The sequence below is a fragment of the Rhinolophus hipposideros genome (assembly GCF_964194185.1).
Source record: "Rhinolophus hipposideros genome assembly, chromosome: 15".
NCBI lineage: Eukaryota > Metazoa > Chordata > Mammalia > Chiroptera > Rhinolophidae > Rhinolophus > Rhinolophus hipposideros.
This window is the reverse complement of record NC_138061.1, coordinates 7,912,608-7,937,451: the sequence shown is the minus strand read 5'-3', so window position 1 is coordinate 7,937,451 and position 24,844 is coordinate 7,912,608. Positions and strand designations below refer to the sequence as shown.

Below are 24,844 nucleotides of genomic sequence, written 5' to 3'. Positions count from 1 at the left end.
GTCCCGAGCCGCAGCTCCCTGCTGCCGCCGCCACCACGGATGCCAGCAGCTGCTCCCCTCTGCAGTGCAGCAGCCCCGGCCGCTGGCCGGCCCGCCCCGGGCTCCCGGCGGGAGGAAGCTCGCCAGGACGCTGGCCCTGCTCGCGGCTAGCCTGCTCGCCGGGGCGCAGCGAGGATGGGAGGGTCGCAGTCCCTGCAGCCAGTCCCAGCCTGCGACCTGAACCAGGAGGCTTCTGAGGCAATGTAAGTGCTCCGCCGGCCGCCCGGAGCTTCCCTGGAGGAGGAGAGGCTGCCTGGGCTTTGTTAGTGTTGCTTCTCCCCACGCCCGTGCAGCCTGGAGCTGGGGCTGGCCGGGGTTCTCGGCAGCCTTGCATGGCTTTACCTGGTGGCTGCTCCTAGCATTTTGGTGCCCCCTCTGCAATGAAAATCTGGTAGCCCCAGGACACTTCCCGGGGGGGGATACAGTGACCCCTGGAATTCAGTTTCTGTTATTCAGCATCCCAGTGCATGGTGGGGGGGCTCCTTCTGCCACCAACATCTTAACTCGGCACCCCCGGCACAGTGGTATTTCCTGCAAGGGAGCAGCCGGGCATCAACAAGAGCCTCTTGGGAAGAACCCTTGAGTGGCAGCTTGGTGGCCGTGAGACAGACCAGTTTCAGGGCAGCCACTCGCATGGCGAGGCAGATGGCGTGGAGCGTTGCTGGTGGACATGCAGTGGGCTTAGCCCTCGCTCCGTGCACTCACTGCCGAGCACTGTCGAGGACAAGGCCGCTGGCTGTTCTTAGGAAAGCCAGCCAAACAGTCTTGTCAGCGGTCTGTTGGTCGAGGCAGGATTTGACTGTGTATCGATCCAGGAATCCTATCCTTTCTCTGAACCACAGAGCTAATGTGTTCAGAAGGGGCCGTTTCTCCTAGATGGGTGCTTAGGAGAATTGCCCTTTCTGTATGGTTGTCCCCGTTACCTCCCCAGGCACGTCTGGAGGAGGGAGCTCATTGCATAGAGCTGGCGGCCGGGCCCCTATTTCAGCAGGTCAGACTTGTATGCAGAACGAGCCTCCACAATCCACTCTGACAAGCTCTCCTTTCCCAAAGAGAAGAATGTGTTTCAGAGAAGAGCATTTTCTGGGGATTTGGGGATGGGGCTGGTAAACTGGTCGGTTCATGGGAGCCCTTGTTGTGTAGATTAAAAGACTGTAGGGATTGGGCCATGTGTTGTAGTAGGGATGGGGTGCCATGTGGGGCGTCCCCACTCATCCCCACGCCTGGGCTTCAGTGAGGAGCTGGCTCATCGTGGTGATGTAATCCTACGCTGAGCCTCAATGGTTTTCCAGGCTCCAGCTCTTTCTTCAGCAGCGAACCTCACTTAGGAGCAGGTGTGCACTGATCATCTGTCTTCTTCCCTCCAGCTTGAGAGAGCATCATCTTACAATGCATGGAGGCGGATCACGTTGGAGGCTTTATTTGCCCTGCTTGCCCTGGGAGCCTATGCTTGCCCAGGTTTTCTTCCACGTGTAGTACTGTGAGATACATAGAAATAGCAATTACCATGGAGGGAGGATTCACGCCTCCGCAAAAAAGGACAATTTCAACCTATTTTAAAAAATTCTCTAAAATGGAAATCAGTTAATCAGACACAAGCTAGCTAGATAGCAGGGCTCAAGACCTGTCTCAAAGAGCTTAAGAGACTTGGAAAAGATAGTGGGATCATATGTTTGGGAAAATGCTCTCCTCCGCCGTTAGAAATTCGGCTCACCAGTCCCTTACATCCCCTCCCTCTTTCCCAGTTGAGTTAATAAATGACCAGTATCCTGTAGGATGAGGTCTGAGTTTGGAGAGGTTCTGTTAGGTACACTGCCTTTTTGGATAAAGTCCCCTAAGGTTCTGTTCTGTGGGGACAATAGTGTTTACATAAAACCCCAGGCTGATGGGCCATATTGTGGTGGAAGCTGCTTATCAAATGTTGCATGGTTGAGTTGGTCCTTACGCACCAGCCTGAGGCCTCTCTCCCTGGAACTGCCACTTCTGAAATGTCTCTCAATACAGATGGTTAAGACTGTGTATTCACTCGTTCACAAAACCCCATCCTCCTTCCTCTAACATTTTTGTTTTTAAAAACGGAGACTGAGGCACGTTTGGGGCGGGTGCAATTCCTAGGAACAGTTCTTCTCTACCATCCCATCTCTGCTCGCTGAATAACTGGAGCTTGGTTTTTAGCTACAGATTTGCTCATTTCCCGTCTAGAGTTTAAAAAAATGTACTAAGAGAGCATCCCTTTTCTGCCCACGCTGAAGGCTTTCATGACAGTATATGTTGCCATGTACAAGGGTCATACACAAGACAGCAGAGCACATGGTCTGTGGCTGGAAAGGCGCTTCCGCTGTAAGACGAAGCTGTCAGGGCTGCAGGAGGGAGACAACTGAGGGTGCACATCTGCTGCGAGGCGAGGCGTGCTCCGTGACAACTGGAATCTGGAGGGAACACGTCTTTTTCTCTGGTGGGTCCCTGTGAAAGATCGGCTTAGGGAGGGCCTGGGCCTTAGAGTGAAACCAAAAGACAGAGGAAGATGGGGGTGATTTGGAAGTGACTGCAGGAAATTTTTTTTTTTTAGTTATAGGATTTCACATCTTCAGATTTCAGGTTTGGGGTGCTTCAGGCAGCTTTGGTAGCCCTGGATGATACTGTGTTCCCCCGAAAATGAGACCTACCCCCAAAATCAGCCCCAGTTAAGTTCTCAGACAGGCGGACGCATTTAGTACATTATGACGATGTTCCACAAGAAGATGACACGACTGTATTTGAATACATGTAGATCGTTGTACATGAAAAAAATAAGACATCCCCTGAAAATAAGCCCTAATGGAGCAAAACTTAATATAAGACCCAGTCTTATTTTCGGGGAAACACAGTAGCTCTGTTCTGTACAGGATGCAGTAGGATAAGGAAGGAGGGAAATCACCTGTCCTGTGTCTCCCCTTTGGGGAGTAGCAGCAGGAAGGCATATGGGATTGGGAGTTGGGGAAGGGAGGCTGGCAGTTCAAGCATTGATCAGGCCCTTGCAACTCCCAGGGGAGTGGCCCACAAACAGCATCAGCTTCCCCTAGGGGCTGGTTAGAAATGCAGACTCTCAGGCCCCACCCCAGGCCAGCTGAATCAGAATCATCATTTTAACCATCACGTATATAGATACCCATGTGATTTCTAGGCAAAAAAGTTTGAGAAGCCTTGAGCTAGTTAAGTCTCCCCATCCTGGTCCATGGGAAAGCATGGACTCCTCTAACTGCTTCTTTCCTGTCTGGGAAAGAAGTTTTGGTAGCAACAGAGTCATTGTTTGCAAATAGAAAAGGGGAAACAGAGAGGAGAATTCCGCTGCAGAAAACACGTCTCAGCACGATGCGTGGGAAATACACACAGGAAAGGGACAGGAAGTACTCCAGTAAATGTGGTCTAAATCGCTTGATTAGACCCTGTTTGTGCCTTTCTTCTGTGGCAGTCCCCTGTGGCTCAGCTTCTGCTAAGCGAAGCAGTGTTGGCTACTTTGTCCTTTGTGTTGTTGGAGACCCTTGTAACAGGGGTTCCCTCAGATTCCTGCAAATTCCCACACCCCAGTCACCAAAAGGCAGCCGGGGGTGGGGGAGAGGGGCATTACCATCTGAGAGTAAAAGGGGTTGTCCTGTTGGCAAGTGCAGCCTGCTTCAACTGTGGCACCATGCATGTCCTGAGCGCTACAAAACTAGTCACAAATAGGGAAACCCATGCCCCTGTAGACCCGTGAGAATCGAGATAGAAGGGCCAGGATGGATGGAGGGAAGTGAGAAGGATGAAGCAACAGGCCCCCGTGATTGATGAGATAGGAGTGGGAAGGTTGAAGACCTTGGTTTAAGCTTGCATGACTAAGAGAGGGATGTGGCATTTGCCAAGCTGATAAGTTTGAGCTGGGATCTGAGGAGCAGGCGGGATCAGAATTGTAGCCGTGAGAGCGGCCAGCACCAGGGAGAAATCTTGGGTACCACCTCACTAGGTTGTGTGGTTCCAATAGGGGTTTGGGGCTCCCTCCGATCTGTGGTCCCGCACGACAAAGGGGATTTGGTCCCTTTCATCTTTGTGTGGCTCCTGACCCTGTCTTTTAGTCTGGGAGCTGTTGAGAGGCTCCTGTGACGAGTCCCACCTGCCTCATAGGTGAGCTGCCACATCTGTAAAGACTGAGAAGATGAAAGCACCAGATAGCAGCAAAAGTGGGGACACTTTGTGCCTGACAATTGCCAGCATTTAAGTCACTGAGAAGGCCAGAAAGGGCCGCTGGGGTTCCTGGCAGGAATCTTTCTTTAGGCCTCATTGAATCTCTTTCAAAGCCTTGTTTCTTGAGGCGACCCTTGGCTAAGTCATTTAGCTTAAATGACAGTTTACTGTGGGCTGCAGACAGTTTCTTAGTTCCTGGAAGCAGATTTCACTTTGGATATTATTGTTGGACAAAATTAGTAGAGTTTCCACCCCCCAACACCCCCCCAAAAACGGAATAAGCTACAAAGTTATCTGTAGAATGGAAATTGCCTGAGTCTCAAAGGAACCTTTCGGGGGCTGGCTTATTCAGGCTGCTTGAACAAAAATACTGGCGCTTCCATGTGGCTTAAACAACACTTATTTCTCATATGAGTAGTTCTGGAGACTGGGAAGTCCACGATCACTGTGTCAGCAGATGCAGTGTCTGGTTGTCTGGTGAGGGCCCATTTCCTGGTTTTCAGATGGCCATTTTCTTATGTCCTCACATGGCAGAGAGAGAGACAGAGACAGAGAGAGAGAGAGACTCTTTTCAGAAAGGCACTAATCCATCATGAGGGCTCCACCCTCATGACCTAATCACATTGGGGGTTAGAGTTTCAACATACCACTTTTGAGAGGGACAACGGCACTGAGCCCAGAGCAGGTGCTTTTTTCTCACTGTCATTCCTACGTATGGCCAGCATGGCCCTTGTAGCCCAGTGCTTGTGTACAAGAGGACGCTGGCCCTTCACTTCCTTCTCTGTGGGACTTATCTGCAGGTTTTCTCTAAGGCGGCCTGAAGGCAGAACATTCTGAGGCCCTCAGCTAGCTACCAGTTGTCCAAGGGGTCATGCCATCTCTTTCTGCTGTGGTACAGGCATGGGGACCTGCTAACAGTAGGACAAGCAGCTAGGGCTGGGACACTGATGGAGAGACTGTGGGCAAGTGTTACGTGAAGGTCAATGGATTCTGGGCCAGTCTTTCCCATTGACCCTTCTGCCCCCATCCTCACGTTTCTTTCTATGGTGGAGAGCCTGTTTCTGTGTCTATAGTTTTGGTTGCCTAGGAACCACTTTAGCCTGAAATATGATTGGCTGTTCTTGACAGATGGATTGCCTGAGCTAGAGCAGCAAACCGGGGTAAGCAAAGAATGTTGAACAATTCCATCCTTTCCCCCTAAGATTAATGATGAGGACCTAGGCATTGTAAACAGTTGTTCCATGAAAACCAATTGTTCATGGGCTAATGCTTTTGTTGGACAAGGATCTGGGAGAGACTGGTTGGCCACAAAGAAGTGACTCAGTCGCAACTGCTCATATACATTGATCCTGCATTGGAAGCAGTAGCTCAGATGACACTGGTTCTGTTTATGTTTACAAATTCACCTTAGCAGTGGTTTCTGGAGAGCAGGTGTGTGGCATAAGCCTATTTGCATCGCCAAACATGGAGACAGCTCAATGCTGGAGTGTCAAAGCTGAGAGTGAAAAGCTCTTCCTCTTAGCCTTGTCTGGGTAGACTCTGGTGTTTTCCATTATAGAAATATTACATCCATTAATCCCACAAAGAGGCACTTATACCCCCATTTTATAGGTAAGCAGACCAAGGTCTCTGGAGGGCTTAAATTAAGGGGTCAGCAAACTTTCTGTGAAGGGCCAGAGAGAGAGTCAATATTTTGGACTTTGGAGGCCATGTGATCTTTGTTGCAGCAACTCAACTCTGCTTTGAGAGGGCGAAAGCAGCCACAGACAACTGGTCAACCAACATTCTAGTAAAACTTGACAAAAATAGGCAGTTGTAATTTGTAGAGCCCTGGTCATACAGTGGTTAGTGCGGGACTTGGACCCATGTCCCCTCCCTGATGACCTCATGACTGTTTATCAATACGTGGGGCCTCAGGTCTTTGGCCTGGGCCACCTTCTTTGGTTCTCTGTTCCCTTTCTCTAAGGTATCTCACGTATGCTCATGGATTGAACTACCATTATGCATTACGGAGAATGCCCCAGTTTTTACCTTTCCCTCCCATATGAGCACCGCACTTATCCAGCTGTGCTCATATCTTACTTCATATGTAAGTAAGTAAGATATGTGCCTATATCTTACTTCCAGCTTACTTCATATCTCCTCTTGGGTTTCTGATGGGAACTCAAGCTTGACGTGTCCCTAATAGAACTGATGACCTCCCTCCTTTCGAACACAAAATAACGTGTGCAAACTAAGCCAGTCGGCACACAGTTCCCCATCTCAGCACATGGCAGGCACCTCATCCACCCAACTGCTCCAGCCAGAAACCTGAGCGTTAAATGTTGTCTTCTCCTTTTCCTTCCCCTCCCTTCTAGCTAACAGACCAGCTCACAGTCCTTCCATTGCTGTTAGTTTAAAATCCACCCGTTTGTGGGGGCCTACAGGCCTGTAGGTCCGGCCCCCCTTCTCCTCCTGCCTGCTGTTCTCTGGCCACACTGGTCACCTGTCAACATGCACCACTCATCTGCCTCAGAGCCTTTGCATTGGCTGTCAGCAGTCTGGGAGGAGCTCTGCCCCACCCTGGCACCTTCTCCAGTGCTGTCCAATAGAACCTTCTGTGAGGAGGGGGAGGTTCTCTAATCTGTACCGTCCAGTATGGTAGCCACTAGCCACATGTGTCTCTTGAGCCCTTGAAATGTGGGTGGTGCATCCAAGAAACCCAATTTTAAATTTCATTGAATTTTGGTTAGAATAGCCCTGTGTGGCAAGTGGCTTTTTATTGGGCATCACAGCTCTGTTTCATCCTCTTGTTGGAGTTCTTTGTAATATTCAGCACAATTTGGAGTATTTGCCTGGTCTCCTTTAACTGTTCTCATCAGAGTGGAGGCAACATGAGGGCATTCTACTTGTTTATGCTTGTGTCCCAGCATGTAGCACAGTGCCTGGCACATAGTAGGTCGTCAGTAAATAATTTGTTGAATGAATGAATGCATGAATGAATCAATGAAATGTCTTACTAGCCGAAAGAGTGGCAGGCACGTGCATGCTGAGCTGTGCTGAGAGGCCCTGCACTTGAGGGCTTGGAGGGGCAGGGAGAAGCTTGGCTGGATCTCAAGCGTTAAGGTTCTGTGGGCTTGATGCCAGGACCCGACCCACTGCCACAGAAACGACCGGTTCAGCACTGTGCCTGCCTGTTGCCACTGTGTGGCGTCACAAGATCGTGCCAGTGCCACTGTTTAAAGGACACGCGCCCCTGCCTACATGCTCTTGGGAGCACCCCCAGACAGAATTCATGGCAGGCTGCAGCTGATTAGCAGGTCTCTCGGCTGTTAGCGGGACCCTCGCCCCTTCTCTCGTACCTCGGCCCTGCCCTCTCCCTTTCCCCTCCCTCTTTTCTGTCCCCTTCTGGATGTTTTGCTCTTCCTAGATGTCTGTGTTCTCCCATACCTCTGTGCTCAGCTCCCTTCTGCAGCGTCTTCTGTCCATCTCTGGGCTGGTCTCTCTTCCCTGCCTCCATCTCTTTCCACCTGTGGAAGCTGCTCCTCAATGGGTATGAGGCGGGGCTAATGCGGAGGCTGGGGTGGGCCTGTGAGTCACGGATTACCGTTGTTCCTGCATTCTTAGTCCTTGCAAAGGAAAGCAACTCCTGGAACAGGAAGGTGTGCTTGTGCACAATGCCTTGCGTGGGCTGTGTAGTCAATGAGCTTTTGGCGCTGGACTTCCCGCAGGTTGTACCTGCCAACCCACCTTATTGAGAAGAGCTTGTTTCCTCTGGATCCGCTGCTTCTCTCATTTCCTCTGCTTCCTCAAGTGGAAAAAGCAGCAGCTACTGGCTCTGGGCTGGGGGTGGGGGTGGGTGGGTAGAGGCAGGGGTGGGGGCAGCTCTTTGCTCACGGTTCAGTTTGCTCCTCCCCTGCTAAGAGGCAGATCTTAGTAGCTCTTAATCCTTGTGGGGCTGACATCTCAGGCCAACTGCTGAGCCAGCCAGCTACACTTACACCGAGGAGTTTGTAAAGTTTCCGAGTTTGAGAATTTTAGAGCTGGAAACACCAGGTCTTCAAAATCACAGACGGCTTTTTCCCACAAGCACATCGTTTGTCAAATACCACTCAAGCCTTTCTGCTAGTCATTATTCAAAGAGAGTCAGGTAGTCATTTTATCTTTCTAACTTTCATTTTGCTAAAAGGTATATTTTTAGGTAGACTGTATCATTTGGTAAGCTGCAGTCAGAGGCACGCTCCACCCAGGGCAGTGAAATAGTTTAGACCAAATTCTCTCTCCCCTGAGGAAATGTAGTGGATGTTCATTTGAGGATAAAAATGACCAATCGTGGGTTGTTGGTCCAGGCCTTCCCTTGAGTCTTAGCTTTGCCCTAAAGTGTCTTTGTCTTTTCCGACTCCTTCCATCTCCTCAAATGTCCTAGAGGTCAGTTTCCAAGGAGGTAGGTGTTTACACTGTTCCGTCCTGGAGTGGAAGTGGCTGAAGACATGCCATTTGTCTGGGTTGAAGCTTGACATTTGTTCAGCACGTGGGTTGTTCTTTCTCTGTGCTGGGGGAGAATCTCACAGGGAGAATTGCCAACTTGTTTGGGGCAGCCCGCCCAGGGAGGAGCTGTACAAGCACAGGCTTTCATGGGGATCAGGTCTGGGTCCCGCTGGAACTTCAGAAGCAATCTGGATCCAGGGGCGCTCCAGCTTCTGAGAGAGACTCCTCTAGCCATTCTTCAGGACCCTGGTAGGAGTTGCTAATTGTTCATTGTTCTGCATTAAAGGGACAGCCTGGAGTGGTCTGGAAGTATTTATTGTCCCTCCTGGAAAGAGGCAGGAGAGGCTGGCTTTACTTCAGGGCAAACATCTACACACATAGGTCTTAGTGCAGTTTCCCAGCCCAGCCTTGTTCTGAAGAGGACCTTGTGACTGCTGGAGGAGAGAACAAAGTGAGCCTAAAGACACTTTCCTGGAGGGCAGGGCTGCGGGGGAGTGACATTGATCACTCAGCACCAGTCTCCAAGGAACTCTGGGGAGAGAAGGAAAAGGCAGAAGCGCCCAGAGGATGTGTGAGAGGCAGCTGGTGTGTGTTCGTGTGCGGGGTGGGGGTGGGAGGAGACCAGGGCCAGGCTGGTCCCGGGGGGCCTTCCAGCCTGAGTGTGTTTCTTCCTCAGAAGGGCTTTTCTGTGGCCCTAGCTACACCCCTTCTGTTGCCCAAGAAAAAAACAATGAAACCCACTTAAAGAAAAGAGGGAATGTATCTCCTGTGACTGACAGGTAGGATTTTTCCCTGGGGTAATTTTCAGTATGGGTTTTATATAAAGGGGACCCCCCTCAAAAGGAAACTGGGGGGAAAACCCCTGCAGAACCTGAAGCATCATAGTCTATGGCTTTCAGAATCACCATTGATCGACAACAGGTGACTTACCCGGGCTTCCTGGGCCTGTGTCCAGTGGGCTTTCAGCTCCTGGGGGAGTTTCGTGGGCAGTCTGGTGCTGTCTGTGTGGACCGACAGCCAAGCTGGACAGGTGAGGGAACTGAGAGGAGAACTGGTGTCTGGGCCCTGGTCTATGAACTGCCTTTCAGTAGCTTAGCCTGTGTCACCTGCCCTAATCGGGGTGTCGTGGGAGACGAGCCTGCTCCTAGGACAACCTTCAGGTGTTGGGCACCTATAGTGGGTATCTTTAGGTACCAGGGCAAAGCTGAGACAGGTGACTGGGGCACAGGGAAGGAAAGGGGCAGGAGGAGTGCAACACGCTGGGCTCATGTCCAATGGTTCTAGTAACAAACGAGGGAAGAGTGTCTGAGCCAGCTCTGTGGACCACATGTCTCCCAGGCACAGTCTTACCACCCAGCCTGACAACTTAGTCTGGGGCTGCTCCCAGACTCCAAGGCCACCGCAGGATGGAGCCCTATGGTCACCAGCTGCCTGCTTCTAGAGATGGTACTGGGCGGCGCACTGAACGGAGGCTGCAGCTAGCAGAGCCCTCTCCCCGCTGCATTTCTGTCTCTCGTGTCTGCCCTCCCTGCGTGAGTCTGTCCCTGTGCCCTGGTCATGTTGGTGGGCTCAGTGGACCAGGCATGCATGGGTTCCTTCTCCTGACTGGGGTTCCTCCTTTTCCTCATTGTTTTTCTGACTAGTGAACTAGGTCCATGCCTGTGACCTACGTGTTTTACATGGACTGGAGGGGCTGGTGGCATTGAGTCTGGGGGGGTGCCTGATGACCTGGCCCTGTCGCTCCCCTGGTAAAGAGGGGAGAGTATGCCCAGATCAGCTTTAACAAGCCCATCTCCATGGTTAATAATAGTGCAGAGTTGGCAAATACCACCTTAGAAAACACTAGTGGATCACGGCACTGGCTCAGTGCAAACCTGTCTTAAGTTCCTGGGCATATGGCATTGCCAGTCCACTCTGTGCTCAAGACCAGTCATCAGCTTTAGGAGTCTCAGTTATGACATCCGTGAAATGGGTTAACACCCTCTTGCCCTCTACACACAGAAGAAATCCTGCACACAGGAAAGAATGCATGCTGGTGTTTGGGGACTCTGGAGAAGAAATGATACATAAAATGTTCATGAAATACTATGTTCCTGTTTTTTGGTCTTTTTGTTTTGTTTTTAGTATAATTCCTAGAGAATGGTGAAGAACCTGAAATGCTGATACATTGTGCAAAAGGATACATTAGTATCACTCGTTTCAACAGTTTCAAACAAAAAAACCCTTTAATGCCTGTAAGGTGGAAAAGAAGGTGTTAAACCTCAGAAGCTCAGACAGCGTTTCTTTAATAATAGTTTCTGTTCTTTGCTCGTTCTCCTAGGCTTACATATTACATTGCCAGTCTGTACTCAAACTTTTTATATTATGTTTCTAATTTCCTGGATGCTGTTTTTTCCCCACTTCTCCAAATGTGACCACCCCTCCTAAAACTCAGGGCTTAAGTGCCTGGCGTGGTGTGTGGAAGGGAAGCAGAGGTGTGGGGTGATTGTGGGTACAGGCTTTCCTGGAGACAGTATGAATTTCCCAAATCTCAGGGGCCCTGGGAAATGCTCCTCCATATCCAGGTGTAATCTTTTATTGGTAAAAAATATTAGATGAAATTGGAGCAGTCAAGTTGTAAGATAGACTAGGCCAAAGTGGCAGAATGATGGCTGCACGTGAAGGATTGGGGGCTGGGTCGTGTGCATGTTGGGGGCTAAAGTGAGGCCGTGTGTACACCCTGTCATGCACGGAGCTTGCAGTCTACGGGGGAGGGTGAGGCCATGCACCCAAACTATACATGCGGGTGTTGTAGGAACTGGAGCGAAGACCTGTGTTCAGAGGGCGTGAAGCAATGGAAATAGCAGGGCCAGAGGGCTGCCTGGAGGAAGTGATGCTTCTGGTGAGCCTGGAAAGGCAAGCGGTATCTGCTGGGTAGGAGGCACACCTGGTGGAGGGAGCAGCAGAAGCAAGTGCATGGGGGCTGGCAGGGGTCTGGGGGCTGGCTTGAGTAGTGGGCACTCAGGGAGAGCGGGGGGGACCAGAGGGAAATGGCAGGGGCCAAATAGTGAAGGGCTCCTGCTAAGGAGTTTGGGCAGTAATGGGGAGCCTTTGATGGAGTTACAAGGGGAATCTTGTGATCAGATGTGAATTTGTGTTCAAGAAAAAGAAAAGGGAGAAAAGCCCACCTTTGTTCTTTGTCTCTTTTTGTCTTGCTCTGCGTCACACAAGTTGACTTTCCTTCATTCTGAGTTTCCAGGTTTGCAGCCTAAGAGGTTGGCCGGCCTCGCTCTTTTAACCTATGGATCCTGATTGGACTTAAGAGCTTGGCTGCTTGTTTTAGGATTGTTTGGAAATTGGTTTTCCTGAAAATTTTCCCTGTGGACCTCACTGGTTAATAAAGAACTTCAACTCTTCCGCCCCATGTGGATAACGGTTTAGTGCACAAGAGGCTGCTCACCAGGGGAGTTGTCGGGAATAGAGCGGGCTGTTCCACGGAGAACTAGGGGACATATGCCCAGGGCTCCCAGCTCGTCCTAATTAACGGGAAACACAACGTCCTTTTACTTAATATCCCATTGTATGTGTAGACAAAAATAGATTTTTTTCCCCCTGAAAAATGTATGGCCTTGTAGATGCCATGCAGATTAGAGCTACTCAAAGGCTGGCCTGACCAGATTGTACGAAATTTGTTACAGCGAGTTAGCAAACCAGGAGGGCGCCGGAATCGAAGGATTTCAGATAAAGCATTCTCACTGGAAGGAGCAGTGGAGGGAGCTGGAGCAGTGAGAAAGGCCGCTTCATTCAGGAGCTGCAGGTCCAGGAGCACGAAGTGTGTGTGCACGGCGGCGACGGGCTCCGAGGTGAAAGGTTTTCTAAGCAGTGGGGACAGGGACACTGGGAGCAGATAAGGTCCAGGCGTGTCGTAGACGGTGTGTTCTGCTTCAGGAGGAAGGGAGCTGGGGGACATTGTGGAGTTGGGGGGTGTCCAGGTGCCAAAGTGAGGTGTGGCCCTTCCAGTTCTGCCAGGGTTCTCGCTGGAGCTGCAGACGGCCTACCCAGCAGATACCGCTTGCCTTTTTCGGCTCAGCAGAACTAGGGAGAACTAGGGCACCGAATTCTCTGAGGAAACTGGGAGCAGCGTTTCAAGTCTTTAAGAGGTCCCTAAGCCCTGTGGTTACCGTGGGTCCCCCTGTCAGGAAGCAGGTCTGCATTTTCACTTGTCTGGGGCCCGGGAGGAGCTAAGGAGGAGAGTATGGGCTACCCAGTGATAGCACGAGCGAGCTCATCTCGGGACATTCCTCAGACAAGCATCCATAACGACTGAGTCAGGGGAGTGCCCACGGAGTGAGTCCCTTGCTCTGCGGGACACATACCTTCTTCTTCTCTCTCCTTCCCTTTCCTTCTGAGGCATTGCTTCCAAGTCCTCGGGTGAAAATAGTGTCTGAGGGGAAATTGAGGGTTGGGGGCCTCCGTCTTGAAATGGTGCTTAGAAGTGTCTGATTCTTTTTCTGCGGCGGAGTATTTTTTCATTCATTGGCAGGAGTGCTATTTTTCCATCCCTGGTGTCTTTGTTATAAGATTTCTGTTGACTTAGGTTTAGAGGCTGTGGAAGACGATTTGGTTGATGGATTTTCGTCAGCGAGTCTGATGTTGAGTGGGCCAGTTCTCAGTGGATTGTTCCCGGAGCCAAGCAAATGAACCCTCTCTGGTGCTGGCTTTTGAAGGAAGGGCCATGTGGAAATGTCAAGCGTCAGAGTTTTTCCATCTTGATTCTGGGCAAAATTTATGGGATTCTGCATTCCTGCTAGAGCACGTGTGCTCACCAGTAGCCCTTTACTCAGTCGCATAGGCTAACACTTAGGCGAAATCCTTGATTCTGTCTTTTTCTTATTTCTAATGCTCCATCATCCGTCAACATGTCCTGTGACAAATAAAGAAGAGATAAGCCCCTAATTATTTAATTTGACTTACATTAAGATTCCAGCTGAAACCTGAAGCACGACTTTTAAATAGCAGGAACCTTGGGATAATGGAAAACTTTGAGCTTTTGATACAAGAAATTTGAGATACAAAGCACAAAGCTGGCCTTTCACATCTTGACCCAAAAATAACAGAGAAGGCTGGAGTATGTTTCTAAGTTAGAGAGCTTGAAGGCATGACACATCGAAATAGCCAGGTGACTTTTGTCAGATTCTATACCTTATTCTGTTCTTTTTGTCATAAAATTGAGTAGTTCGTTGGCAAGAAGATCAGCTCTACGAGTCTATTTTAACTCAGTCGGTTAAGGGATTGTCGCATTTCCATCCCTTCATCTTGACGGAGTTTGCCTTTTTGATGTGGGAAATTGTATCTGTTCATTGGAGCCTTGTTATATGTAACTGAAATCTGAGGTTACTTATCAGCCTTCTCGCATTTAAACCACTGATTATGGCTCCGATATTTGTGTTATTATTAAATCATCTGGTGTAAAAGATGACTCAGAGTCTCTTGGAGTCAAGAAAAATGATTTTTTTTCCTGGTATCAGTTATAGTGCAAGTAAAAATGAAGGCTTCTTTTAGCCAGGACTGTTTGAAAGCACCCTTGGAACTCAGGTGTTTTCCCAGACACCTGTCTCCTTAACCGCCCACGTGTGTCTCACACCTGGCCACTTTTCACCTTCTCAGTTGATACTGTTCTAGTCCAAGGTTCTATTGTCTTTCTTTGTACCCTGATATCTCCTCATTGATCTGATGATCCCCCCACCTCGCCCCACTCCTGCCCCTGGAGCAGATCAGAATGACCTTTTAACGACACACATTCGGGTGAGTCCTTCCCAGAACAACCCTCCACGGGCATCCCAACATCCCCTGCTGACCATCTCCTCCTGGTCCACTTCACTCGCCATGACACCCATGCCTTGTACTTGGCAAACCCCTTCCCACCTCTGGGCTTTTCACCATGTGCTTCTCTCTGCCTGGAACCTTCTGTCCCCGGCTCTGTGGTGACTGGCTCCTTCTCCCTTCACATCTCGTCCGTCTCTGAGAAATCTTCCTTCTAGGGAACGCAAGAGGGACAAACGCCAAATGTATCCGGAGCCCAGAACAAACAGTGTCAGCACTTGTTCTACTTTGCAGATTACGTTTTCTCTCTGAGTGGCTGTGAATTAATTCAGTAAATAGTAGAGTGAAGTTTATTGCTTAATTTTTACAATTCCTTGCCCACAGCCATTTTCGCTGTGTGTATGTGTGTGTGTTTGGAGGTGGGGGTGTGTGGGAAGAACAAGAAAATCACATTCTTCGTCTGTAAACTCATGAATCATTGGCACAGCTGTGCCCTGACTGCAGGGCGTTTTAAAGAAAGTATGAGTATGCTTTCTGTCTCTCTGATTATGTTAAGGTGAAGACTACAACAATCCCCGTTGTAGAATGTTAACACTGTAAGGGCTAGAGAGAGCACGTGTCTTCTAAATGCCTGGCATTCTGCAAGTTACTTTACAGAGACAAACTCAGTTCTCAAAGCAACCCGTGTTGTTAGTGGTACTGCCACATGCTACCTGTTTCTACCCACTGCATAGGTGGGAAAACTGAGGCCCCAGGAGGTTATGAAACCTACCCGAAGTTTCCCACCTACCCAGTGCCAGAGCATGAATTTTGGAACCAGATCTGTTGACATTCGTTTTCATATTTGGTGTATGCTGTGCTATTTCCTTCTATAAGATGATCGGAATCGTATAATTCATATATTATACACGAAGAAGGTACTTTAATGCAGACTTTCTCAGGTCAGAATTTTTAATGAGTGGGTCAAAACCTGGGTTGACGTTGCTGCATTACGTATGAGAAAATGGTGTGAAAATATGCCGGAACAGGCAATGCCTGAAGAGAAAAAGCACATTTTCAACGTGTGGGACAGGACATAGTCCCTGTCATTCATATACTGTTTACCAGCCATTCTTTTCCTTCTTATCACTTCAAGAGAGTGGAAGGAAGATTTAAGCTCTCCTTTACTGTACAAAAGCACTGTTTGCAGGCCGTGGGAGAAAATGAGCTTTGAAAACTTTCTAAATGTCAGACTTTTACTAAAGTATTCTGGCCCCCCACCCAAGTCCAAGGTTGTGCATTTTATGGCCATGTGCAAAATCGTGCGTGAGGTTCATTGAGACACACCATGGCCCCCACATTGCCGTTTATTCAGCAGAGCTGAGAAAGAAGTTTTCTGGGGAATTTGTTTTCGATTAGGAGAACAACTGTGGCAAGTGTGGTTGAGCATTGAGTCTGGGCAGGACCCCGAGAATTGCCAATGTTCAGCTCAGTGAAATAGAACAAGAACTAAACCCACTCAGGAAGTATATTCTTTCTGAGTTGGGCAAAGCTTCAAGGTCTCCAGAGGCCTCACTCAAGGTCAGTGTTCTCAGCAGGAGGGAGTGATGCTGAGGTGAAGGTCCCAGCTGCTGGGCTCCCAGAAGACGCTCACCAGGCTCTCTGGGCTCCTCAAGTCTTACCAAGCTGGTTGAAGTCCACATGTGAGGGGTGCAGATACTTGTTAAAAAGTCTGACTTCTCAGTGTGCTTCAGTAATGCCCTGGGCGTGCCAAACAAAAGGATACAAGTGGACACTTTGGTCACCGTTGCTCCAGACATAGTTCGCTGTCATCAGAAGTGTCTGGACGCTGATGGTCACCACTTTGAGCACCTCTTGTCATTGCAGACGTCAAACGTGACCTGTATCTTTTGTTATTGGTATATATTGAGTATTGCAATTTTAATAGTTTTTTCCTTTCTCAAAACGTGTGTACACTTTTTTGGCACCCTCTTATTTGCACTGAGTGAGACGTCAACTGTACTTCGTGGGCTGTGTGCCCCTCAAGGGCAGGGGGAATTTGAGCTCAGCGTGACCCACGTTCTCAGGACGCACCTCCGCCCACAGACGGCCTGGCAGGGCAGCCGTCCTGTAGCCTCCAGATTGTCTTTCATGCCCAACATAGAAGACTTCCAGCCTGCTAGCAAAGCACAGTTCCCAAAATTTCTAATGCTGGGAGGCGAAGGACACCATGGGAGCTGCAGTAATAAGGGTGGGGAAGACATTATCCCTCCAGGTATTATCCCTGCTTATTGGACAAACAGCCCAAGGGCCTGGGAGGCCAAGTGACTCGTCTGAGGCCACAGTTATAGTGAGTGGTGTAGTGGGAGGAATTCTGTGGTCGATGTTTGTTGATTACCTACCATCCATCCCACCTTCTGATTGGCTTTTGTAGGAATTCTGTCTCCCCCATGTACCCTAAGAGATAGGCATGTGACCCAAGATGACCCCATTAGACGTTCCTTCCTGTCTCTTCAAATCTGGTTCCTCAGCCACCACAGCCTTTCAATGAATTCCATGTTTACTTTAGTTATCTCAAGTCCATTCCTGTTTCTGGCTGTGACCAGGTCTGTGTTCATCTCAGTCTGTGTGTGTGTGCTTTCCCCTTCACCATTGCCACTTCTCACTGGGGGTACAGCCTAACCTAGGGGTGGCCAGTATGCCAATGACCTTTGCCCCTTTGAACTCGGCTGTCATTTCCGTGGAGCCACCAAGTGACAGTTCCTTGAATTTGAAAACAGGATTGTAACAGATGCGAGGTGCTGGGTATCTTGTGATAATGTGACATCATCTGCTTGGATTGTCCCTAGGGTGTCAGCCTGGAAACTTCTAGCAGCCTGGCTTGCCAGAGCTAGCTTTGTGTTCATGGATGACAGTACATGATCGTGGGCTCCTCAGTGACCTGACAGCCCAGGAAGGGCCTTTGCGTTGAAATCCCGTTCTCCCTTTACCTAAATATTGGGGAATGATATTGCAGAGCAAATTCCTTTTCTATGTGCAGGATGGGCAGTTAAGGTGAAAGACCCTTTGCAGTCAACTTGAAAAAATTAATTGTCTGGTCAACGTTTTAGGCAGGAGGCAGTGTGTGTGTGTGTGTGTGTGTGTGTGTGTGTGTGTGTGTGTGTGTGTGTGTGTGTTTGGAGTAGGGACAGGCTTTTTGACAAGGCGGTCTAAAGTGAAATATTTTGATGAATACAAATTCATGCACTGCAGTTTCACAAATATCTGCTCACTCACAAATCTATCAAACTCTTATTCACGTGAGATGAAGAGATGAATGAGACAGTGTGATCTGCCGAGAGCCCAGTTTCCTTTCTCTTCAGGGACAGCAGATGGTCTTTTGGCCTGACGCAGAGCGTTGGGCCAGCAGTCCTGCCTTTCCCTGGGTTAATCTTCAAGTGGAGGGAGGCGGCAGGAGGGCCTGCATTCTCACTTGTACTTCTTGCTCAGGTGGTATCCTCCACGAGGAGCTCGAGAGTGGGGCTCAGGTCACGGGAAGCCCCCTACTTCTAGAGGGTCTGCTGTGTCCTTACACTCTCAGTGGGTGTTCGGGTGTTCACAAGAATCTCTGTCCCCTGGGTCGCTTTCATGGTGGGAGCTGCAAACTGCAATTTTGAGGAATAGATCTAGAAATAGATACGCACATGGGAATATTTCCTCCCCTTTAGCAATGCTTCGGAACAGCTACTTCTTGATAATCATGTAACATTTAGGTATAGGCAACTTTAGATTTCCAGGGTGGGAGTAGAGCACAGGCTTGTTTTGCAGGCTCTGATTTGGAGACGGGCCTGGTTCTGTGGATGCCCTGCCACGAATGGACCCGTGACCTTGGGCAGTCAGGTCAGCTCTCCGGGCCTCAGTGTCCTCACGGGTGTTAAAAGACAACATATGTATAAGTGTGTTGGAATAGGAAGTGATCTCTAAACTTTCTTCCACCCTCAAAGAGGGAAGATTCTGTTTTCTGAAATTTCCTACCCCAAGCTCTTGAATTATCTCCAGTAAAATTTGAACAAATGTAACCATTTAATGATAGGCTGGAAAACTATATAGTATCTCTATTAAAAGATACCCATGCTTTATTTGTGCATACACATGCACACATTTATATATGTGTGTGTCTATATTATACTAGCTTTACTACATTATACTAACTGTATTACCTGTATTATACTCCACTGATATATTTGATATGATACTCCTTACTTTATATTAATGTGTTTATGTGTGCGTGCTAATCTTGCACTATTTTGTTGTTGTAGGTCATAGAAGTAAAACATGAAACTATCTGAAGCAAACCAAAAATATAGGTGACCAGGCCCTTGGGTTCTAGATTGTGCCAGCTAGCTGTCTTGCTTTAGGGACAGGTTCCGTGAGGTGCTCTGTTTTGACACAGCGTGTGCCCTATGGAGCGGATGAGTTCCTCATTGTGTGGTTTTCAGATTGTCCTCGGTAGGAATCCAAGAGAATATTTGAAAAAGTATTCAAAACGTCACTAACACACACCTGGGGAGCTTGGCGGGTTTGGATTTCAGCGGCTAGCACAGTCTGTCCGCACTTGAAATTACACGTTTCCGTCTGTCCTTCTCTTCCATACAACACCCTGTGTGGTGTTACATGCCACCAGCATATTGCCTTGTGCTGATGGATTCATTCGGATTTGCTTGGTTAGGTAGCTCTCCTGCTCTGTCTGCCTTGTTGAAGAATCGCCCATGATCAGAGGACAGGTTGTTAAAAACAGGCGCTGTTTGTAGAACTCAGCGGTCTGTAGGACTTTTCCTGGTGACGTGCACCCAGGTATAATGCTACCTCTGGCGTCATCCCCAACGCTTAGCGCCAAATTTGCAAGTTCATCAGACTAGCCTAATTGTTCTCAATGATAGGCTTTATAATAAGGATGTATTATAAACTGAGCTGAAAATAAATGAAATATTACTTTATGCGTAGGAATTTCACGGAAGAGTCATTTGGAAAAACAGTTCTGTTGCTATAAATGTTTGGAAGCCACTGATGTAAAAGGAGACAGTTTAGAGGCAGATAGTTCTGGATTTGAGCCCTGCTTCTGTTGCTTGCTAACTAGATGGCCTCGGGCAAAGTAATTTGCCTCTCTAGGCCATAGTTCTGTCATCTGTAAAATGGACCTGCTCTCCAGCAGGCAGGAGGATATTTTTGAAGATTATAGGGAAGTGTACAAATGGGCTTAATCTAGTGCCTGACACATAATAAAAAGTTTACCATCTGATAGCTGTTACGTAAAGTGCTTTTCATGCTGGGAATTAAAGTCAATATATTTCATGACTGGCCATTAAGGGCAATTTCTTTACACTATAGAAGTACATGTATTTCGTTGTATTTGCATATATTTGCATATTTACTTATACAGAGAACATAGCATATGCATATCCTGGTAAACGTATTTTCCTATAATTTAGAGACATTTTAGCAAACTGGAGTACCACATTTCTCTTTCTGATACATCGTCGAAGCAAATTAAGTTATTTTTCTTTCATTTTGAAAGTGTGTGGAGCCTTAACAGAATAATTTCTTGTACTTCAGTTCTGTCATACAAATAAAAATCAAACAGCCGGTGGGAACTGCTTTTGCGCATCGGGACTGTAAAATGCCACTTTATTTTTATGTACAGGCTCTTTGTGGGTGGACTGCAGAAATCCCTGCTCTTGGAAATGTTTTTGAGCCCCCTGGGTAACTGAAGAGTGAAAAAAGAGCTAATTAAAAAAGCTGCCATCCGCCTCCTCTAATTAACTTGCTCTCCGCTCCTGGGAAGAGGGTGTGGAAATACGACAACAACGCAGGCAACGCTGGGAGTGAATGCCATTCTAGTGGTCCATGGTAGCCCCTGGTGTTTTGACGCAGAATAGTTCATAGTAAACAGGCAAGAAACCACAGAGGGATTTGCTGTGTCCTCTCCCTCTCCGCGCACTACCTCCCATGCAGGGCAGTGGGGAACAGTGGTCCCTTGTGAGCAGGTGTGTGGGCCGGGCAGCTGCAGCAGGAGACACTTGCTTGGAATTCCGCAGGGTGAACCCAAGAGCATCCAGCCCTCCCTGTCGCCTGCTTGTGCTGCTGGGAAAGAGCAGGGGCCCTTTGTGCTCCAACGCCATACATCACCAGGGCCCAGGGATGCAGAAACCACGGAAGAGCTTGAAGTCTCTCCCTCTGTCTATCTGCTGGACACCGGAGACAGTCACAGTATGTGTGGCTGGTGGTGCACCTAACTTTTTCATAACATCTTGAAGAGATTTAGATGCCAGAGAATTAAGAGGGGAATTCAGGGGACTAAGGCTGTTCCTCAGCAGAGATGGCTTTCACCTCCTGAAGGCTGTGGTCCCCAGCGGAATGGGCCCAGTGGGTATGGATGGCGGTGACCAGCCGTGGGCACCCCAGTCTGCTGGTCCTTCCAGGAAGCCCTGGAAAGAGGCAAGTTGGCTCCGTGTGTTTCAGCAGCGTTGCTCCTGATGATGCAGTGCTGGGGGGCCAGGGCGACCCAGGCAGATCCCAGTTCTTGTTCCTCTTTGATGCTCAGTTGTGTAATTTCCTTGTGTGTTTCCTACTGTTAGGAAACAGACTCAGCAAAACTTAAGGGACCTAGATGTGTTGTTGTCCAAGTGTGGGTCTTATACTCTCCCCAATAGACAAAAGCTAAGCCCTGTATTATTCATGTGTGTTTGTAAAAAGTCAGTACGGCCCCCATTGTGTTTGCATGAATTAAGTCTGCTCGTGAAATTTGATAGTGTGCAGGCTTCGGCTCATTGGATCCCATCAAAAGCAGCTCTGATGTTTCTGTTCATCTCTTTGGGTCCCTGGAGGGCGTTGTGACTGGTTGGAGGAGCCAGAGTCCTTGGAGTGGTGGGGGAGTGAGGGACCTTTGGCATGGATGAAGTGAATCACTGACAAACACGTTGTAAAAACATTGTTGGAGATTTTTCTGAAGGCGAGCTCACCACATGGCCCCTGTTTTCAGTCCTGGCTGACTGTAGAGGGATTGGTGGGTTCCTGGTCTCTCTGCTGGCTGACAGATGCTCTTTAGAAGATGCTGACCCTGGCAGAGGTCACTGGTCCTCTGACCTTTGTGGGAACTTGGCAGCCTAAGCATTTCGTTCTCCATATTCACCTGACATGTCACCCCCTGATTATACGTTTGCACCTAGATTTACCCACTGGATCATTTGTGCCAGCAGCAATCCTAAGTATCCACCCCCCTGATAATTACCTCCCTTGTAGCAACTGAACAAATGGCGTTTTGGTCTATTTAAAATGTTCTGAGAGATGGGAGTCAGCCCAGGTGATGCTTCTTGCAGTCTGGCCTCTTCAGAACAAGGTTGGGCCAGGACCGCAGACGACTGGGCCTCCTGAGCAAGCGAGGAGCTGCCCTCCGGCTGGAGGACATGTGCGTGGCTCCGTGATTTGGGGAGGCCTCATTCTTTCTGGCTTAACATTGAGCCCCCGGTGGAAGCAGGGTGATGGAGAAGGGTTGTCTCCTTTGGCTTTTCTTGAGCCCAGGACAAGGCTTTAGTTTGGTGGGTGTCCTCTGCGTGGAATTTTGGTGCATTCTCTGAGTGAAGAATCTTCCTTGAGAGCAGACTTTTCTGCAGACTTGGGGGGGGCATTTTCACACTGTTGGGGTCAGTGGGGTCAGTGTCTTGGTCTGGCCCATCCTCCAGCTGATGGCTTGCCTGCATTCATTCATTCATTCATTCACTGCCTCCTGGTTTAGGCTCGGGGATGCTGTGATTCCGCTCTGCCCTCATGGCCTTTTCAACTAGGTGGAGGAGAAGAATAATTAACACGATTAGAGAGAGAATAAATCTCTAGTAACAAGTGATGAGAAGCGCTGGGAAGGAGGAAGGGCAGTGGGAAAGGATGATGGGGTGGGGTGGGGAGAGGCTGACTGAGGGGGAGTTTCTTGGAGTGAGGATCTATGGGTGTGTTGGAACCACGGCATTGAAAAGTGTTCCTTAGAACATCCCTGTGTCAGTTTGTCTGAGGTGACAGTAAATACCACGTGCCAAAGTTGATCAAAAGATTCCACTGTTTGTGTCCGTCACTAAGGCCAGAAACGTGTGCTTTGAGTAGAGCTGAGTTCAGAGAACATACATTTGGGCACAAAGCTGATGATACTGAGATTCACTCTTGGGACTCATGCTGTGAAATGACTTTCCTCGCGTCGGTTCTGGCACCGTTTAATTGGGCGGCAAGCCTGATTCCACTGGGGGGTGGGGTCAGTCAGGAGGCCGCACGCTGCTCAGCAGCACCAGCCTGGCCCCTGCTTAACCTTGTGTTTCTCTCCCTCTCTTTCCATCAGGAGTTCTGACTCTGAAGAAGCATTTGAGACCCCAGAGTCCACAACCCCTGTCAAAGCTCCGCCAGCCCCACCCCCGCCACCCCCGGATTTTATCCCAGAGCCTGAGGTCAGCGCACCGCCTCCCCCCGAAGAACCAGGTAACCAAGGATCAGGCGCCCCTGGGGAGACACTGCACCTCTTCCTGGGGAAAGGCTAGAGGAGGGCACCCGCCTCGAGGCTGTCGCTGAAGCTCTTTAGATCGTCCCCAGTTGCTCGTACCTCACGGCTCTGAGCTGTGTTTTATGTGAGTGAAAAGTAAGGGTGAGCGGCTACAGCAGATTGTTCTTACTTTGCAGAAGGGCCTGGGATCCACAGGTAGGATGTGTACACACCTGTGCTTACAGCTGCCCCAGGTGAGGGGTGGTCTTGGGTGGGAGGAGAAGGAGCAGGTGGAAGACTGGGCCTCCATTTGTACGCCTACCCTGACCAGGAGCCAGGTGGTCTGTAAAATATAATCCCATTTGACCTTGATTTTTTTTTTTTTAAAGAAAGAAACGAATGGCATTCTTGTTAACTTGCCCTGGGTTCCAGCAGGCTATTGTTTTGGAATAGGTAGACACTCCCGGGTTTTATTGCTAAAGCTAATGCTTCCTGGAGTTGGGGGAAGAAGGGTAGGACTATTTTTAGGGAGAGAAGATGTCTTTGCTGGTGTCTGGTAAATGCAGTCTTGGTATCTTCCCTTTTTGACAGCTTGTCAGTTAGTAGTATCTGATTACACGCAGCCTAACTAGCTGCTGGGCTCTGAGGGTGTAATTATTGGGATTTATTTGATTTCAAGCTGGAAAAGTAGACAGAAAGGCCACTTACATTTCTCAGGGAATCTTTTGCAGCCCACTTTCTTTCATATACTCAAGCATATAAAAATTCATTTCCTATGATAGTGTCAAAAAAAATCACTCTTAAGTTTAATGGAACACGAATGACAAACAGATGTTAACCCCTAAGTCAAAGATGTGATTAAGCAGCAACTATCTTTTTTGTGGGTGTAATCAGTCCAGCCTATAAATGGGTGGGACGCTTTAGAAAAGAACTGAGAAGGAAAACGACAGCGTGTTGCCTTGGTCGGTCCGTCCCCAAGCATCATGGACCATACCGAGGAGGGCCGTTGCTATGAGCGCATCCTCACTGCTTCTGGGGGTGGTTTGCCACGTCTGTTCTTTTCTTTGGCCTGCCCTTGTTCCTCCTGCTTGAATGGCTTTTCAACAAAGCAAAGAAGAATCTCCTTTCTTAAAAACAAACACTCGCACAGCACTCACCTCTTTCTTGGATGGCAGTTTCCAAAAGAATGAGTATTATGGGGGAGTGAGAAGCCCCTCCCAGAAGGGGTTGGAGCCGTTAATTACCCTGAGTCCCAGCCCCACGGGACTTCTTATTATACTGGCTGCAGTCTTTGAACAGGGACTTTCTCCTTCTCCACCTTAGAAAACTACAGTGAGGCTACATGTATGCCAATGATACAATAGGACGCTTGTGGTTGGGACTGTGTCTGCTTAAAGGCTCCCCGGCTCGGGCTGTACAGAGATCCATTTAATTGGCGGCACTTGTTAGAGAAGCCTGCTGGTCCGTTCTGCAGACAGCACGGGGCATCACCCAGGTGTGAGAAGGCGGCTGTGCTCGCTTGCAGAGGTGGGTAGAGGAGGAGAAAGCTTCCTTCTGAGAACCATGGGAAAGAAAGGGCAAGAAGAAAAGCTATTGCTCGGTTTTCCTCTGCAAAAGTATGCAGGCCAGTGCTAAAGGGGCCAAAAGAATCCCATGAAACAATAGACGTGACCTTTGGCAGTGACTAAAGACATGAGATTTCCTCCTGGAAACCTACATTTTATAAAACAATCAATCACCTTATCTTGGGTCCTCCCAGCATGTTTGTGCTCCATGGCAGGGAGGATGGGCGAGATGAAGGATGGGTGAGCTGCTGGGGTTCACCTTGCATTTGCCCTGGTCTGGGCTGGGCCAGGATGCGGT

General features: G+C 49.0%; 1 protein-coding gene across 10 annotated transcripts in view; it reads left to right on the top strand.

Annotated features, from left to right (window-relative positions):
- The window catches only part of TACC2 (transforming acidic coiled-coil containing protein 2), a 184,901-nt gene that overhangs the window by 116,662 nt on the left and 43,395 nt on the right, over positions 1–24,844 (top strand). For 5 of the 10 annotated variants that reach the window (XM_081073630.1, XM_081073629.1, XM_081073627.1 and 2 more), the window contains exons 1-2: positions 30–242; positions 22,844–22,980. In XM_081073630.1, coding sequence (XP_080929756.1) covers positions 175–242; positions 22,844–22,980 — 205 coding nt within the window. In that variant the 5' untranslated portion in view covers positions 30–174. Of the gene's footprint in view, positions 1–29; positions 243–22,843; positions 22,981–24,844 lie in introns of those variants that run through there. The other 5 variants (XM_081073623.1, XM_081073625.1, XM_081073624.1 and 2 more) reach the window with 1 other exon arrangement.